This window comes from Eretmochelys imbricata, chromosome 1 (assembly GCF_965152235.1).
Source record: "Eretmochelys imbricata isolate rEreImb1 chromosome 1, rEreImb1.hap1, whole genome shotgun sequence".
NCBI classification, from domain to species: domain Eukaryota; kingdom Metazoa; phylum Chordata; order Testudines; family Cheloniidae; genus Eretmochelys; species Eretmochelys imbricata.
The window spans coordinates 160,955,265-160,974,001 of NC_135572.1; the positions used below are offsets into that span (position 1 = coordinate 160,955,265).

Here is an 18,737-nt window from a genome sequence, read left to right on the forward strand (position 1 = left end):
TTAAAACCCTCTTAATACATCGATTTTAAAATGCTTTGGTATGGTATCAGGAAAGTAAAAGGAGCCATAAATCAATCACAGTTACCCCACTGGATGATTATTTTACTGCCTACACAGGAACACTCATTTTATTTCTATCATTTAGCAGCAGAATTTAAATCAACATTTATTTTTTGTTGCATCAGCTGGCAACAACAGTGGAGAGAAATTAAACAATTTCTTTCTTGTCTATGTGTCTCAAGCTGTTCTTATTTTTCCCCTAAGAAATTTATATCAAAATATACTCTAAAATCCATGTATTACCTACACTTTATCAATCTGGAACAAAATATATCTAGAAGTCTTGAAGATTCTGGTTTTCCATCTCCTCCCTTATCTTGGTATGTCATTATTTAATCTACAAAGAACGCAGGGGAGGTTTCAGGCTGGATTCTCTGATTTGAGTAACTTAATAGTTAAAAAAAAACCCAGTAACATTGAAGGAAATCTTTTGAAAAATCATAATCAATTTTGTAAAATATTCAAACAAAAATTATCCTCTACCACAAAGGAAGTTTACTTAATCCTCCATACAAACTGGATCTTTTTAGTCCAGAACCGTTGACATAACAAACTGGGACAGAGACTGTCTTTCTCTATGTTTCTACAGTGCTAAGCACAATGGGGCACATACCTTTGTTGAAGTCCCTATGCACTGTTCTAACAACAACAACCATTGCTAAATATTTCAGGCCAGATTCTCTGCTGCCCTGAGATTCTGCGGAGTGCATCTGAGTTGTGGGATCATCAGGGAGCCAGTTGCAGCTCTCTGATTCTTTGCCCAGCCCCAGAGCAAATTAGTATAGCCCAATGGCTGCTCTTAAATGTATCAGCTGGCAATAGTCTCTGAAGGACCATCTGACAGAGAAAGAGAGCCAGAATACAGTGCATTCCAGCTATGCTTCCTTCTTGCCCTCCAGTGATAATGGCTGCAGGGAGGGTAGCATAGGAATATGTTTTGCCAGCTGTACACCGAATAGAGAGTCTCCCATTTCTGGAGGCATTAATGAACTTTAAACATTTTGAGGTTTGTTCTTCACAGAATGATTCCCCATTTCGTATAGTATGGTGGCTTAATTCTTTCTTCTGAAGTATTTGGTATCGACCAGTCTCATATACAGAATACTGGACTAAATGAACAATTGGTTTATTCTGGTATGGCAATCCCCAACTTGCAGCGTTCTGAAGGGTGATGGCTACTGTCATTAATTCAAATGTTAATAGTTTTCCAAGACACATCAGGACAGTTTCAGTTTTTAGTACCATTTAAAAATGTCCATAAAGTGTACAAAGAGTATTCCAAGCAAATGTTATTGAGGCTATGTGCAGAGAAGGCCTTTAGGCGTTCTGGGAGCACCACTGCAAAGGCAGCAGTGATGAGCAGTAAATGAATTCAGATGCTGTTGATTAGCACTGCATCAATTGATACCTACATGTTTAGGAGTTTTTAAATTAACATCAGTTGATAGCTAAATGTTTGGGCATTTTTAAATACAAACAGACAGAGGAAGAATGAAATTGTTCTGCGACTGACAAAACTGTTTAGTATGTAAACAATTTGCCCATCTCTAAGGGATGTCACAGAGACAGAGAGAATTACACACTGCCTCAAAAACTGGACATAATATATTGTTTCTTGCTATGCTTTCCTATTTTTAACTGAGACTTTTCTGTCTGGTGAGCTTTTCACGATGCTGCCTGCAGTGACCCTTGCTATACACCACCACTGTATAGCTCCCAGCTAAATCCCATAGGATACTGCAGAGGTTAAAGGAGAAATATGCAATACAGTGAGAAAGAAATGACAGATGACAACACATAAGAGATGTCAAGATGATTTAAAACAGATCAGTCCCGTTGTTTTATTTGGACTGATTTAATGTTACGTTGAGGCTGAGTGGTTACTACTTGCAACCAAATTCTGTCCTTTCTAATACCACGTGTCAAGCAAGTTTAGTGAATAATTTATGCGAAATGTGGATAACCCCAGATTTCCTTAGATATTGATTTAATCTGGATAAAATTCCTCCTTTTACAAGCACATACAAACAACTCATGGGATTAATGACTGCACCAATGTTAAATCTCATTGAATTTGGATCTGCATCATTAACCTGAAAACATCTCAATGGCTTAGTACTCAATACTGAAAGGTGTCAAATAGTCTGGCCCCAATACCAATTAAACTCATGCTTAATTATCTACATAGTTCATCGAATAAGCTTGCAGGAACGAGCCCTTAAGAATTTAAAATATAAAACATTTTTATCTTTCTAAATGATCCTTTGCATCTCTAAGAATCCTTCTGTCTCCCTTTTCATTCCTGTCAAATATTAATTCCTGTCAATTATTTGAAATAATAAAATGAATGTGAAATTATCTTTAGTTTTTTCTCTCCCCCCCCCCATTTATTAAATAGACTCGTGGGATTCTGTTCAGCGAACCAAAGACGTCTCTCCTCAGCTGAACCAGGCCACTATCATTGACCTCCACCCTTCCTCCACCTACAACATCCGCATGTATGCCAAAAACCGCATTGGCAAGAGCGAAGCAAGCAATGAGCTCACTGTCACTACGGATGAAGCAGGTATGCTCTGGCTTTGTAGTGTCTAAATCAGGGGTTCTCAACCATTTTCTCTCTGCGGCCCCGCTTGACATGCTATAAAAACTCCAGGGCCCAGCGGGGGCGATGTGGGACTCTGGGCTCTGGGCTGGTGCGGGGGGCAGGGGAGAGGAGGCCTTGGGCATAAACGTAGTTTGAATTTTATTTGGAAGTGGGCAAGGGCCGGCGGGGCTTGGGCCACCTCCACACAACGTGGTCCAGGGAGAGAGTGCCACCTCCACTCCCTGGCTCACCTCAGCAGGCCATCCAGGGGGGATGCAACCAAAAAATATAACTCAAAGTGGGGACTCAATTCAAGAAGTTTGAAAACCACTCAGGGTGCAGGGAGAGGGGTAGCTAGGGCTGCCCCCAGGACAGCCTCACTCTGAGTAAGGCACTGCAGTTTGGGGGAGCAACACCCTTGTGCCTCCCCAACTCTGCCCTTGGGCTCAGGGCTTCTGCCTGCACGGAGGGCTTCATCCCTGCACTGCTCCCAACTTCAGCCCCAGGGGGGCAGCACCAGGGCTCCTGGCTTCAGCCCCACGCTGCTGCTAGCTTCAGATGGGGGCAGGAGTGCCGGGGCTCCACCACTGCTCCCAGCTTCAGTGAGGGGGAGGGGTGGTGCCAGATCTTCCGTCTTCAGCCCTGCAACGCTCCCAGCTTCAGACCCTGGGGCCACTGGGGCTCCCAGATTCTGCCCCATGCCACTGCTGGCTTCAGCCCTCGGGGTGGCACCAGGACTCCCAGCTTCAGCCCTACACCGCTCCCAGCTTTAGACCAGGAGGACGCTGGGGCTCCTGGCTTCAGCCCTGCACCGCTCCTGGCTTCAGACCCGGGGGAAGCGGGGCTGCCAGCTTCTGCCCCACGCTGCTGCCAGCTTCAGCTCTGCGCTGCACAGCTGCCAGCTTTTGTGGGGGTTGTGCCAGGGCGCAGTGCACCGGGTTTCAGCCGGGGGACCCCGCGGCCCCCCTGAAAGGTCTTGTGGACCCCTAGGGGGTTGCAGCCCCCCGTTTGAGAACTGCTGGCCTAAATCTTACCTGAGCTCAAATTTTCTTCCTTACTAGGAATTTCTGTTTGAAATGCCAGCTATGCTATTAGAACTATTTCTCAGAGGATGCTAAAATATTCCAAGAAAGCACAATTTCAGAAACATCATTGTGCAGGCCTCTCATTAAAACTGTTCAGTGGCATCTAGGGGTCAGAGAAGACATTATGCCCCAAATTTTCAACCCTGGGGACTTGAAGCTATGCATTTAAATCCCTATTTAAGCACCCAAATATGGATTTAGGTGCCTAATGATCTACACGAATAATGTCATTATTGAGCTATTCTCCACCCATTTAATGTGCTGACCGCAATTAAAGTTAGTTTGCTGTAATTAATTATATTGTTTCCTTGAATTTAATTTTCATGCAGTCCTCCACTGCAGAGGGCATTGGCCATTGCAGCACTTCCTCTCCAGCCAGGGGGGCAAGGGACTGACTTTTCACAGAGCACTCATGCCAGCACCACTGTCTCTCTGTTCTGCCAAGAGGACTCTGCCAACACCTTCCCCTTAATGCCCGGGATAGCCCCTTTTAAGCCTGTAATTGCGGTGTGCAGTGGCTTCTTTGCATTCAAATCTCTATGTGTCTGACTTGCTGAAGTGAAAGAAGTTATCCTTTATTGCTTTCCTTTGCTCTGACACCTCCCTCTTTCCAAAGTCAATGCCATATCGTTTTGTACCTGGAATTATACTTCATAATGTTGAATGTCTGCAAATATCTTCCCTCAAAGATACACACTGCAATTAAATGAATAGAAATCACAGCAGGGATTCCTAAAGGAGCCTAAGGAAGTTCAACATACAAACACCACTGAAATTCCTATATCCCTTAGGTTCCTTTGAAAACTCCAGGCCATATAAGTATCTGCCATTTCTTGTTTGAAAAGCATACCTGCACCATACATATTTTTTTTCTGTGTTAACATGCTAATACCTCCGTGCTTGTTTGTTTTTTTTTTTTTCCCCTAAAAGATATATGCTTGGAGTTGTTTTCGGGAAGCCCTATGGTCTTGTGTTTTACAAGAGGTCAGCCTATGATCACCATGGTCCCTTCTGGCCTTGGAATCTATGAATCTATGTACAGTTGAGAGGAAAAATAATAATGTAAGTGGTTGGGGGCAGATTGTGGCAGATAAAGTCCCACCACATTCTAAAGCTACATGATAATCTAGGTTCTAGACACTCAGTGGCATGGTTTTCAGCCCACACATGAGAATTTGGCTGTGCAAATCTTATTAATATTAATAGAAGACTAAATCACTGCAGTGAAAATTTACCCCTTGCTGGAATCATCCTTGCCTGCAGTGAGATCAGATTCTCAGTTCTCAAGTGTTTGTGACAAAGAATAAGAGCACAAGGGCTTACTGTGCAAACCGAAGCAAACAGGAGACAACATGAACTCCATTCATTTTTTCCCCCGATGCTGTTTTTTCAGCATATATATTCTGCCCACAAATAATGTCTGTGTTAGAAAAGGAAGAGAACTCTGCATTATGGGTTTTAATTTTATATGATTCTTCAGTGGTGGGGCAGATGGCAGATTTCTTTACTATATATCAAGGAAAGGATGAGTAATTTGTTTGCTTTTAAACTACATGCTGTATGCAGAAATGTTTTTCCTGTTTGCAAGGTGAAATGTGAAATCTTTAGAGAAACAGGTTACCCATCCCCAGAGCCTGGAGTACCTCCACCTCCCACTCCCCGCTTTCCAAAATCTCCCAAAGAAATTGTCTCTCTCATATACTCACACAAAGTTATTAGTATGTGCTGTTAATAAACTTGGAGTGTTTCTTACTTAGTGACTTTCTTTTGTCTGATAATTAACATGTCAGCATCAGCAACTGACCTCCCATTAAAGACTAACTTCCCCATTAGCAGGCTGAAACCTGGATGTCACATTTTATCCAATGCCTCCTGACCTAGTTTCAGGATGACTGAGCCTTTCACTGCTCTCATTAAGGAGCTGTCCAGTCCGAGTGAAAGGTCAGTTATGTGGAATCGCAGTCAAAAGTCATTGATTTATTCAGGGAGCAATCAGAGGAAGGGAAGGTCAGGTCTAGGCAAGGCAACAGCATTTGTTGTCTTGGTTTTGGTTTGATCAGTCACACAGTATACAGAAGTGCAGTGATTTGTCATTGTTTACTGTTTGCTGCTCTTACATCGGGAGGGTCGAATTAGCACAGGTGCTGAGCTTGAGGGAGACACCTAAGGGAAGAGATCAAAATGAAGGCTTGAGAAAAACAACATTAAAAATTTAAAAATCCAAACCCCTTCACTGCAAAGGTGCAGATTACATATCCTGCACTATTGTGACTCCGGGCTGCCAACATTATTTATTAGAAAGTAAACCAAAAAGGATGCCTTCAGCAGGAGGAGAGTCAAACAATATCCTCTGTCCTTTCACTAATCTAGAGCTGATTTCAGGGATATTGGAGCTTTTCCCCCCTATAACCTTTAATAGCTACTGCTTTGAAAAATAGACTGGAAGAGCTCATTTCTGTCAGTGTTTGACAGGAAAGCAAAGGGCTTATTTTCTTTGTTTCTGTGTATTGTTAAAGTTTAGCAGTGCAAGGTGAGCTATTGGGGTTCTCTTTCTGGCTTTGTCAGACTCTGAGAAAGTGACCTTAAGATGCTCATTTATCTTCTCTGTGCCTCAATCTCCTCATGTGTACAATGGGGATAAAACATTTACCTGCCTCACAGCGATGTTATGAGGCTTAAATCTATCATGTCTGTAAATCCTTTAGAGATGCTTAGATGGAAGACCCTAGAGAGATGTATGACATGCTAGAGCAAGCAAGGCTGCAGGAAAGTTGGCTCCCACATGCAAATAGTTATCAAAGGCTCAGTGGATTTAGCGTATGTGTATAAGGCTATGACTACACTGCAGTTGGGAATGACCCAGGTAGACAGACATGTGCTAGCATGGCTCAAGTTGGCATGCTAAAATAGCAGTGTGGATATTGTGGTTCTGGCAGAGACATGGGCTAGCTACTCAAGCTCAGAACCAGAGGTGTTGGATGGGCTTCAGAGCCTGAACAGCCACCCGAGCTGCAATGTCCATACCGCAATTTTTAGCATGCTAGCTTGAGCCCCACTTGTGTGAGTCTGTCTACCTGGGCTGGGAGATTCGCTCCCAGCTGCAGGGCAGACATACTGCAATTAAAAATACACAGCTGGCCTCTGTGGGGCTGCTTAATTGTGGTGTAGACATCGCAGGCTTGGGCTGCAGCCTGAGCCCTGGGACCCTCCCACCTCACAGGGTCCTGGAGCCTAGGCTTCAGCCTAAGTCCGGATGTCTACACTGCAATGAAACAGCCCCATTGCCTGAGCCCTGCAAGCCCAAGTCAGTTGGCACAGCCAGCCACGGGTTTTTAATTGCACTGTAGACATACCTTAAGGCAGTGGTGGGCAACCTGCGGCCCACAGGCCACACGCGACCTGTCAGGGTAATCCACTGGTGGGCTACGAGACAGTCTGTTTACATTGACTGTCCTCAGGCGTGGCTGCCCACAGCTCCCAGTGGCCGCGGTTCACCGTTTCTGGCCAGTGGGAGCTGCGGGAAGTGGTGGCCAGCACATCCCTGCGGCCCGCACCGCTTCCCACAGCTCCCATTGGCCGGGAACGGTGAACCGCAGCCACGGGGAGCTGCAGGTGGCCGTACCTGCAGACAGTGAGTGTAAGCAAACTGTCTCGCAGCCCGCCAGCGAATTACCCTGATGGGCTGTGTGCAGCCCACAGGCCATAGGTTGTCCACGCCTGCCCTAAGAGGTTAACATAATCTTGCACATTTTGGATGGAGTTTTTGCGAAAAATCACCTATGGGTCCCAAATAAATTCCTGGAAACCATACTGGAAATTCACCTCATTGCCTTCAGGGTAGTAGTTAGATTTCTAGGAACTCTTCATAATCATGTAAGTTGTGGTGAAAGTGTACAGTGAAACTGGCAGACACTAATTTCACTCCACTGCAACCTCTGTCATAGAATCATAGAATATCAGAGTTGGAAGGGACCTCAGGAGGTCATCTAGTCCAACCCCCTGCTCAAAGCAGGACCAGTCCCCAGTGTTTGCCCCAGATCCCGAAATGGCCCCCTCAAGGATTGAACTCACAACCCTGGGTTTAGCAGGCCAATGCTCAAACCACTGAGCTATCCCCCCCCCCTCCCCCCCAGCCTTCATTCCACACACTTTGTCACAGTACACTCCCGTCTCTCCTCTCTATGCCTTCTGTCACCATCCTCTCCCCTAGCCCAATGCTCTGACACACACACTCTGCTATACCCTCTATCACACCTTGCTCCTTCCCACCATATCCTCTGTCATGGCTTCTCCATCACAAACTCACCCACAGTCTGCCTCCACCATTCACCTTCCTCCACTCTCTCTGTCATAGTCCCCTCACCTCTAACTCGACTATACCATCTGCTGCATCCCACAGTCCATACCTCCATCTTTCATGACCATTAGCATCATAGAACGATAGGCTGAGAAGGGACCACAAGGGTCATCTAATCTAACCCCCTGCCAAGACACAGGACCCTTCTCCCTCTACTTGCCCTCACACCTATCTCACCCCCCCCAACCTCAAGTTCCCCACTCACTCAATATACAACCATTCACTCTGTCATGGACACATCACATTCTTTATCACAACCCATTCAACTGCAACTATCTCCTTCACAGTCTCCCAGGCAAGGTCCTGAGTCTGCTCTCACTTACACTGATGTAAATCAGGAGTACTAGTATGAAACCAGTGGGAGATCAGAACTGGGTCCATGATGTGTTATCCCAAGCATAGCAAAGCAATCCAGAATCTTTACAGAAATAAGCACAATCGCGAATATTTGCTGCAGTGTTTCTCTCTGATTTCTTTCCTACCTGCACGAGCTTCCTGTGGTGAGTCTGAATTCTTCAGACCAAATGAGCAAAGGTTTAGCCTATATAAATATGTCACAGCAATAACCTCTACGTCAGAGACAGAGAATATGTTTCTGCACATGGAGGAATGAAATAAACTGTGGGCATAAAGAGGATTTATGGTTGCCATTTTGTGACACCAGTGAAAAGCCAGGATTTTATCAGCTAATTTTATGGGCCAAATGTTTTGTACATATCTACTACAGAATAATATGTCTGGAGTGATGACATTTGTGTCTGTAAACTGGTGGTCAGAGTCTAGAGTTGACTTAAAGAACTAGCAGAGACCCCATTCTTCCTGTTGTACTCACTCTGTTTTCATCACTGGGTGTTTCTGCATAGGAAACTTAGGGTACACCTACACTGCAGCTGAAACCTGCAGCTGTCCCATGCCAGCTGACTTAGACTCATGGGGCTCAGGCTTAGGGACTGTTTAATTGCTGTGTAAGCATTCAGGCTCAGTCTGGAGCCTGGGCTCTAGCATTCTGCATGATGGGAGGGTCCTAGATCTCAGGCTCCAGCCCAACCCAAACATCTACATCACAGTTAAACAGTCCCTTAGCCTGAGCCCCACGAGCCTGAGTTAGTTGGCAAGGTCCAGCCACAAGTGTCTGATTGCAGGGTGGACATGCCCTCAAACTAAGGACCCACATGAGCTATAGGCAATGGTTCCACTTCACCATGGATGAAATTCACCCCTCTGTGCAGGGCCAACAAAATCCCACAAAATAGGACTTGTACATGATTTCAATGGAGCATAAGCCATGTGTTAGGTCTCTGTATAGGCGTGAATTTCACCTGGGTAAGCCAAATGGACTTCTTTCAGTTCAGCTGTCATTTGCCCCTCAGTCTGCTTTCATTGCAACGTCCATTTCCTCCTGCTCTCCCTCTCACAACCTAGTCTCACCCCCTTCGCTCCCTTGCTTCCTTTATCATATTATTAAATTTGTGATTTCATACTTTTTATTCACGCCAACTTATATATATAGAAATCTTCTGCTCAAGCTCTGAGATATCTCCGTCTCTTCCTTCACATCCTTCCATTAAAATGGCTTGTTTTTGTTAACTTTCTTTTACAAATCCCCACTGCAACACTAACTGCCTCCAATCAGCGATCGTTGCGTTGTAACTGCCTAACATAGATAGAAGTTTCTCAGGACCAGAACTTTGTCTTCCCACTTGTTTGTGAAACACCACACATACCTTTGGCAGTATATAAATAATAAGAGAGACTCCCTCTGACTGAGCCAGCAGAAACTGTCCCATGCTCATTTCATCAGGCAGGATATTCTTTATATGGCTTCCACATTGATATATTTAGACGCAGAAAAACTCTTTGTGCATTTTTTACTTCATAAAATAATAATTTTGTACTGAACACGCTCAGTCTTTAGTTAACAGAATGAGTTTAATCAGAAGCTACATGTTGAAATGATCAAAGCTGGTTGAAGAGTTGCTGTGTTCCCTAATTCTGAGTGGGTACTGCTGTCTTTTCAGTGCCGGCGCATTCACAGCAGCTTAAAGCACATTCAGGAAATCAGCAGAGAAGACTTCAAAGGGAAAGAAAAGCATCTTGAGCATGTCACTAAACAAGGCTTTTGAAGGAAAGTCACCCGCGACTCATTCCTGTTTTATTTGCAAACTTGCTAAATCTTGAAGTACACGACATTTCATTGTCACAAATACCACACAACCAGCTCGTGCAGACGCCTTAGCCTTTTGGTTTTGTTTGAGTAAAGCGATACCTTCAGTGCTTCATATGCTGTTAAATGGTTTCATACCAACCCAAAGCCTCCGTTCTATGCCACAGTGTTGGCATCAACACTGTATATTTTGTTTATTTCTGCCACCTTATAAGAACCTGCCTTATGATGGATGTGTCTCTCTCTTTCTCTCTCACCAGCTCCTGATGGCCCACCTCAGGAAGTTCAGCTTGAGCCTGTATCTTCACAAAGCATTCGGGTCACTTGGAAAGTAAGTCACCATAGCAGGAAACACAGACTCTAGCAGTATTTATGCCTGTTCAGAGAGCTGTTGTTAGGGTGAATATTATAATAACTGTGGATCAGAAGTATTTTATTTTGAATAAAATTCACAGGTCATTTTGCCCACAGATCTTACATGCTTTGCCAATAAGACTGTCCTTTTATTCCAGGAAAGAACATTCCAGAGGAAAATCATTTCTGCAGGCCTGTGTTTCTATTGAGCAGAGTTACATTTGCTATTTGTGCTCTAAGTGTCCTTATTCTGAGTTTGCAAGCAAGGCCTTGTGCTGACTGAGGACTCACTGAGGACTAGTATGATTGTAGCGCTCACTGAGGACTATAGTGCTCACTGAGGACTAGTATGATTATAGGGCATAATCCCCAAAAGTCTTTGGAGTCAAAGGGAGTCTTTCCATTGATTTTGGCCCAGCACCTTTCCAAAGGAATGCCTGCACAGATAGAGGCAAGGAGACCCTTTTTGGTGCTATGTCTCAATTTGATCAAAAGTAGAGTCCATGAGTTCATACATGGTTTAGTCAAAATTATCTATTTTTCCAATGCAGTTTTAAAAAATCTCCATTATAATTGCTGTACTCTAATGCTTGTGACTTGGTTTGTTTTTATTCAGCGTCCTGATAACTGAAAAGTTTTACATATGTTGTTTGACAGTGAAACCAATAGGTTTATAAATACGTTAAACCAAACTGTACATCCTGATGGATAGAATAAAGATGTGTAGTCACTATGTATAATCTTAATAAGAGTGGCAATTTCCATACCATGTTCAGAAATATGTAGGGTAAACTGTTACAATAAGGTTACAGCATAATGGCCATTAACTTGGAGTCATCGTGGATAATTCTCTGAAGACATCCACGCAGTGTGCAGCGGCAGTCAAAAAAGCAAACGGGATGTTAGGAATCATTAAAAAAGGGATAGAGAATAAGAAGGAGAATATCTTATTGCCCTTATATAAATCCATGGTACGCCCACATCTTGAATACTGTGTGCAGATGTGGTCACCTCATCTCAAAAAAGATATACTGGCATTAGAAAAGGTTCAGAAAAGGGAAACTAAAATGATTAGGGGTTTGGAACGGGTCCCATATGAGGAGAGATTAAAGAGGCTAGGACTTTTCAGCTTGGAAAAGAGGAGACTAAGGGGGGATATGATAGAGGTATATAAAATCATGAGTGGTGTGGAGAAAGTGAATAAAGAAAAGTTATTTACTTGTTCCCATAATATAAGAACTAGGGGCCACCAAATGAAATTAATGGGTAGCAGGTTTAAAACAAATAAAGGAAGTTCTTCTTCACTCAGCGCACAGTCAACTTGTGGAACTCCTTGCCTGAGGAGTTTGTGAAGGCTAGGACTATAACTGGGTTTAAAAGAGAACTGGATAAATTCATGGAGGTTAAGTCCATTAATGGCTATTAGCCAGGATGGGTAAGAAACGGTGTCTCTAGCCTCTGTTTGTCAGAGGGTGGAGATGGATGGCAGGAGAGATGTCACTTGATCGTTACCTGTTAGGTTCACTCCCTCTGGGGCACCTGGCATTGGCCACTGTCGGTAGACAGGATACTGGGCTGGATGGACCTTTGGTCTGACCCTGTATGGCCATTCTTATGTTCTTAACTTGTGTAAAAATTCTATATGGTTACTGTAACTTAGTGGTAATGTGAACTTTGCCATGTAACACAGAACTTTTGGAGTGTCTTGGTAATAATTGTAGAATGCTGACAATTTATCATACCAGCACAATCTCATTTCAGACAGTTCATGATGGAACAAGATTATCCTGCAGACAGACTATATCTAATGAATTGTATAGCTAATGCAGACAAACCTCACATGCTAGGGATTCTTGAGTAGGTTAGTAGTAGTTTAAAATAGATACATTGAAAACGCTGTCTCCAGAGGCTGTCCACTGAAGTACAAATACAGGTTTCCCTATCATCAGTCCTAAATTTATTCTTCCCCACGCCACAAACGTGAGGGTGGCATGAAAATACAAATAATAGTAAAGGTGTGTTGCACAAAACTCAGTGTTTCCTCAGTGGTCTAAGTTTCTGGGGATGATTCTCCTTTGCTGCTGATGTTTGCATTGTTCTTTGCAGTGCATGAGTCATCTGCAAAGCATTGCATTTAGTATATAAATCTAATAGCAAAATATAATTATTCAGATTGGGAGGTTTCAGAGGAGCAGCCGTGTTAGTCTGTATTCTCAAAAAGAAAAGGAGTACTTGTGGCACCTTAGAGACTAACACATTTATTTGAGCCAGTTTGTTAGTATCTAAGGTGCCACAAGTACTCCTTTTCTTTTTTCAGATTGGGAGGGGAGATCATAAAATTATAAAATGTAGCAAATTGCATCCTATTTAAAATTCTTGCAATGTGTAAGGAAGTGATTTTGCCCTGACTTGTCCAATCAGGCAAAAATTGTTTGCTACTCCTTTTTTAGTTGTCAGATATACAGTGATAATGTTTGTATCACCTTCATGTCGTTGAGTTATACTTTTTGTTTCTGTGGTTTCCACAGGTAGCAATGGTATGTGGCTACAAAGAATAGCATCATATAGCAGACAAAATGAAGCTCCATAACATACCAGTAGAGAAAGCTGAAGAGGGTACATGAAGTGCCGTACTTTAATATATTTTACCATTGCAGGAGAGCACATAGTCATCTTCTAAAATAATGTACACTGTACAGTATACTGACTCTGGCCTTATATGAAGAAATGCTTAAAAGCTGATTTTGGAGGAGATTTCCAAAAGCACAAATGGGAGTTAGGCACCATTGACTTTCTGTGGGCGTTATGCACCTCACTGCCATTGGTGTCTTTTGAAAATCTCCTCTTTAGCATTATGGACACACATCTACGCAGATATTTACAGCTGAAATGAAACTTCCTGGCCTAAATTTTCAAAAATTGCCTCCATCATCATAGGTACAATTTTGCACGCTTAATTAAAGGTGGGCACAATTAGCTGTGCCTGCAGTTGTACCCATTTAGACATTTAACTACCTGGTCTGTGTGTGCTGTCAGGAAAGTAAATGCATCTAAAGGAGTGCCACTGGAGTTGTGTTTTTCTTGGTCCCTTTCTTGTGCAGAGGACATTCAGAATCATGGCCAAGACTGATTTGCTCTGTGAAACTACAAAACTTTTCAAGTGACGGCATTGTACACTTTATAATAAAATGAACATGCAAGAGCACATTACAACTGAAAGAACAAATGGCAGACGCTATAATGTAGCAGTAAGATAATTGATTATAACTCATGTACAAATAAATAATAGTATTACTAATAATAGTGCCAGAGTTAAAGTTGCTACACACTCAACCTACCTGACATAAACCACAAAAGCAAAGAAATGGACGTTTAAGCCAATCTAACACTACCAGTGCAGACCCTCTATTCTTCTATCCCTAAACACAAACCTGAACTCTACTGCAGCTATCATACACCACAGACCATGAACCACAACCTTCACTCTTCTGCTCTCGAGAGGCACCATAAGAGGCATGACGTTCACTTAATTAAAATGATTTTCAGTTCAGTATGCGGTAAGAAGTAATACATTTTGGTTACAGCTGCACCAGTCTCCCTTCCTCTCAGTTCCCCAGGTGTCTGGCAGGAAACTGGTCACTTTGATTCAGTGGTATTTAGAGTTGCACTAGAATATAAAGTGTCCACAGATGATCTGTTGGCTCATCTAAACAGTGCTAGGTTTCACCATGGTGTTTAAAACAAGATGACTTCTTCTTTCTTTCTTTCTTTCTTTCTTTTTTTTTTTTGACCTAGGATATCACTCACTGGTTAAGCTCAGGCTACTGTTCTGCCAGTAGCCCTCCTGTGCCCTTCCCTTAGGACTACTGTTCACCTATCATGATCCTTACTGGGAGAATTCTTTTCTGACAGGGAGACTCGGGGCCTTAATCTCTATGGCCCCATTTAGGGGTGGAATGAGCACTTTGCTATACAAGTGACATGTAGGCAACTCTTGGATACAAACAGGCTGCATCCTTATTGCTTTGCATAAGATAAGATAAGAACAGCCACACTGGATCAGACCAATGATCCATCTAGCCCAGGATTCTGTCTTCTGACAGTGGCTAGTGCCAGATGCTTCAGAGGGAGTGAACAGAACAGGGAAATTGTGGAATGATCTATCCCTTGTTGTCCAGTCTCCACTTCAGGCAGTCAGAGGCTATGGACACCTAGAGCATACGGTTGTGTTCCTGATAATCCTGGCTAATACTCATTGATGGACCTATCCTCCATGAATTTATCTAGTTATTTTTTGAACCCATTTATACATTTGCCCTTCGCATCATCCCCGGGCAATGATTTCCACAGGTTAACTGTATGTTGTGAGAAGAAGCACTCCTTTATGTTTGTTTTTAAACCTGCTGCCAAGTAATTCTACTGGGTGACCTGGTTCTTGCTATATAAAAAGTACAACAGTAAAACATTGCAGCTAACATTTTCAAACCTGCTCACGTAGAGTAAGGCTCCAAAATCCATATTTAGGCACAAGCTGGTCAGGATTTTTTCCACAACCGTTTTTTTTATTTTGGTCAGAAAATGCTGATTTGTCCCAACTGAAACTTGGTGCAGCAATATATCAGTTTCAACAAAACTTTCTGCAGTACAGGGTGGAGTTTCTGGTCAGAAAAAGACACCCATTCCAGAATAGCTAATCGGGTATGTCTGCACTTCAACCTGCAGGTATAAATTCTCGCATGAGGAGACAGACCCATGCTAGCTCTAATCAAGCTAGCACACTAAAAATAGACTGTAGCTGTGGTGGCGGGAGCAGCAGGCAAGTCTAGTCACTCCATGTGCATGCCCAGCATTTCAAACAGGATCATACTCAGGGCATCTAAGCCCCTGCCTCTACTGCCACATCTACACCCTATTCTAGCATTTTGGTTTTCAGACATTCAGCTTTTGAACAGAAGAAAACCAAAATTTTCCCTTGAGATTGTTTTCACAAAAAAATTAGTTTTCCATCTAAAAACAGTTTTGACAGAAAATTTTCAACAAATTTTCAATTTCAACAAATTATAAGAAAAGGACATTTAAGCAAGAAAGTGAATGAATGACCAGTTAACTGAGTATTCTAATACTTCTGCTGTCTATGCCCTGGTGGGCTTTTTTGTTTTGTTTTCTTTTGTTTTTGTTATTTTACTAAAACAACAAAACTACACTGTCCATTCACAAAGATGGTCCACATTTTATACAATGATTATGAAACAGAGTGCGCAGTGCTTCAACTGAGAAAACTATTTGCCTTTTACTTGCTCACTTAACCACTAAAATATAACTGTGATATTTCCTTCTCAACTGGAACAAATGTTCCGGATTCCCATGAAGATATCCAGATTTTTAAAATTCCAATCAGGTTCCCCCCTGCTCCCAATGGTAAAATATGAAGTTTTACAATAATTTAATGAGCAACAAACTGTAAATGTATTGAGACTATGATGCCACACTGGCAGCTAATGCATTTTTTATAAGATGTGACTTTTTAAAGAAATGTCTTCAATCACCCAACAGAACAGTTATTCAGGAAACCAAGAAAAATAACTGGTCTATTATATATCAGAAAGCATGGTTCTAGTCCCACCGAGGTCTCATGTATGAACTTAGGCCCTGATTCTGCATTTCTTTTGCATACTTTTGCTGAAATCAGTGAGGATTTGGGCTTAGTGATTAGGCAATGTATATTTGTCTTTACTACTTCTTATTACCTAAAGGTCCACATTGAAACAGTAAATGAGGAGGCAACCACTGTCTTAGAAAATTTGTTGTTACTGGGGGAATTGAAGTATACTCTTGTCCCAAGAAAAGATTCCTGCCTGTAGCTTCGTCTCCTTTTTTGGAAACCAAATGCAGTGGAAAATAAACAAGGCATCTGAAAATGAAATCCTGTTACTCTAGGAAATCTGGTTATAGACTTCAGTATTGTGTGCTGATGGTAGAGGGAGAGCTTGTTTGGGTACACTGATGGGATCTGTGTGTGTATTAGTTTTTGTACATGGACCCTAAGTAGTAGTTGTAATTTTTACAATAATTGTATATGCACCCAGTGCATTAGATGAGAACATTTTTACAGGCAAATTTCAGTAGTTCAACAAATTTCAGCATCTGTGTAAGCGGAAACATAACAAACATTTCTGTTACTAATAGACTTTCTCACCAAGTTAACAATGCTTATTTTATTTTATACTGTATTTTATACTACAGTCTACTGAAATGGAAAGATCTGTCAGTCAGAGTGCAGGAATCTTGTATGGTGACTCAGAACTAAAGTGTATAATACATTTCCTGGGCACATTTTTTAACATTGGATACCAAACACTTGTTTCAATAGCCATTCAGTGTAGAAATTCCTACATTCTGATTCACTACTGCCTTCAAAGTTCATCTATGTGCCCACAACAGACGTGGCTGCCTCAATGTCTTGATTTATCCAGGAAAAACTTCCAAATCTAAATGAGGTCTCAAAAATATTTCACCATTAGGCATTTTAGTAAAATAACAGTCTGGAATTCTTTTTAACTGGATGATTATATCCTGGGTAATAGACAACTTGGCCTGAAATTTGTTTAGTATAGTAAAGAGTTGTTGCCTGATGAACAGTGACTCCCTCAGTTTATTACTTAAAAATAGAGTGGTGTTCATTTAAAGAAATCGTTGACTTTCTGTGCAGTTAAAAGTGCTTAAAGGACAGAATTTATTTGCATTTCCACATATATTCTTAACATATAATATTTCCTATCCTGTTCAGGCTCCAAAGAAGCACTTGCAAAATGGAATTATTCGTGGATACCAGATAGGCTACCGAGAGTACAGTGCAGGGGGCAATTTCCAGTTCAACATCATCAGTATTGACACCACTGGAGATAGTGAAGTTTATACCCTGGATAACCTGAAAAAATTCACCCAGTATGGCATGGTAGTACAGGCATGTAACCGGGCTGGAATAGGACCTTCTTCTCAGGAAATCATCACCACTACCCTAGAGGATGGTAGGTCCTAGGCAAGCAAATATCATATATACCATTGCACACATTTTATGATTTCTTTATCGGGCCTTTTATTCCCACGGATGAATATGTTGACCTAATTGTATCTACTGCCTGATTAGTGTTCATTATATAGTGGATAATAGAATGGTTACATTGGGAAACAATAGTTATATTATAGACAGGTGGGAGGGAACAAATCAGCCTGCGTGTTGTGTACAAATTTCAAATTGCTAGCTATACAATATAGTTCAGTTTAAGAAATATGACTATTCTGATTTAATAACATCTCCAGTTGTGAGAGAACTTGATTTAGAATGTACCCTTTCTTAGAAACACCCTTGTTTTGATATTGACTCGGTTGCCAATTTCATGCTCTCAACATAGGATCATAGTGAGGTTTGATATCTCTTAAAGTAAAAATCCTAAAACTGAAGTAACTATTTTTTTCAGAGAAGTCTGCTGTGAAACCCAGAGCTGTGTTTATGCAGTAACGTAATTTGCCAGCCTAAAATGAGACATGAGTTTTTCCAAGAATGTCCAAACTAATGAAAGAAAAGTCACTGGCATGTTCTGTATATTTCAGACTGTCCATTGAGAAAAGTAATTCAGAATTATTTTTCTAAACCACACAGAAGAGCATTTCTCAAATAATGATAGAGAGTCCTCTAGTGGAAGAAAGAGTTATTCCATATACTATAGAGAGGACGTTGATACTTTAAAACAGTATAAAAGTAAATTCTAACACAAGCAACCAAGGAAGATATCAAAAGGCTGATTTTTAGCAATTTAAATTGGCATAAATCCACTAAAGTCAATGTCAGTTTACACCAACTGAGAATCTGACCTTATGTATGTTAAACAGAGTAACACATTTGTACGTTCTTGAGTATTACAGTGTTTGAGGCATACGCTTCAGAGAATTCTGGTGTTTTACATTTACTGCAAATCCTGTTTGTACTAGACAGAGTATAGCATGATGGAAGACAATTCACTTAAACATGCATGTTTTTACTACTGCAACAGGTGTAAAGTTTTTCTGCTTTATCTGGCACATATGGGTTTTTTCTTGGGAACATTTTTGTAACATCACTGTGAGGTCATTATG

At 41.8% G+C, this 18,737-nt stretch overlaps 1 protein-coding gene across 1 annotated transcript in view; it reads left to right on the forward strand.

Annotated features, from left to right (window-relative positions):
* The window catches only part of DSCAM (DS cell adhesion molecule), a 558,550-nt gene that overhangs the window by 429,846 nt on the left and 109,967 nt on the right, over positions 1-18,737 (forward strand). Inside the window, exons 15-17 of the mRNA XM_077813965.1 lie at positions 2,459-2,626; positions 10,511-10,581; positions 17,392-17,632. Coding sequence (XP_077670091.1) covers positions 2,459-2,626; positions 10,511-10,581; positions 17,392-17,632 — 480 coding nt within the window. The remainder of the gene's footprint in view (positions 1-2,458; positions 2,627-10,510; positions 10,582-17,391; positions 17,633-18,737) is intronic.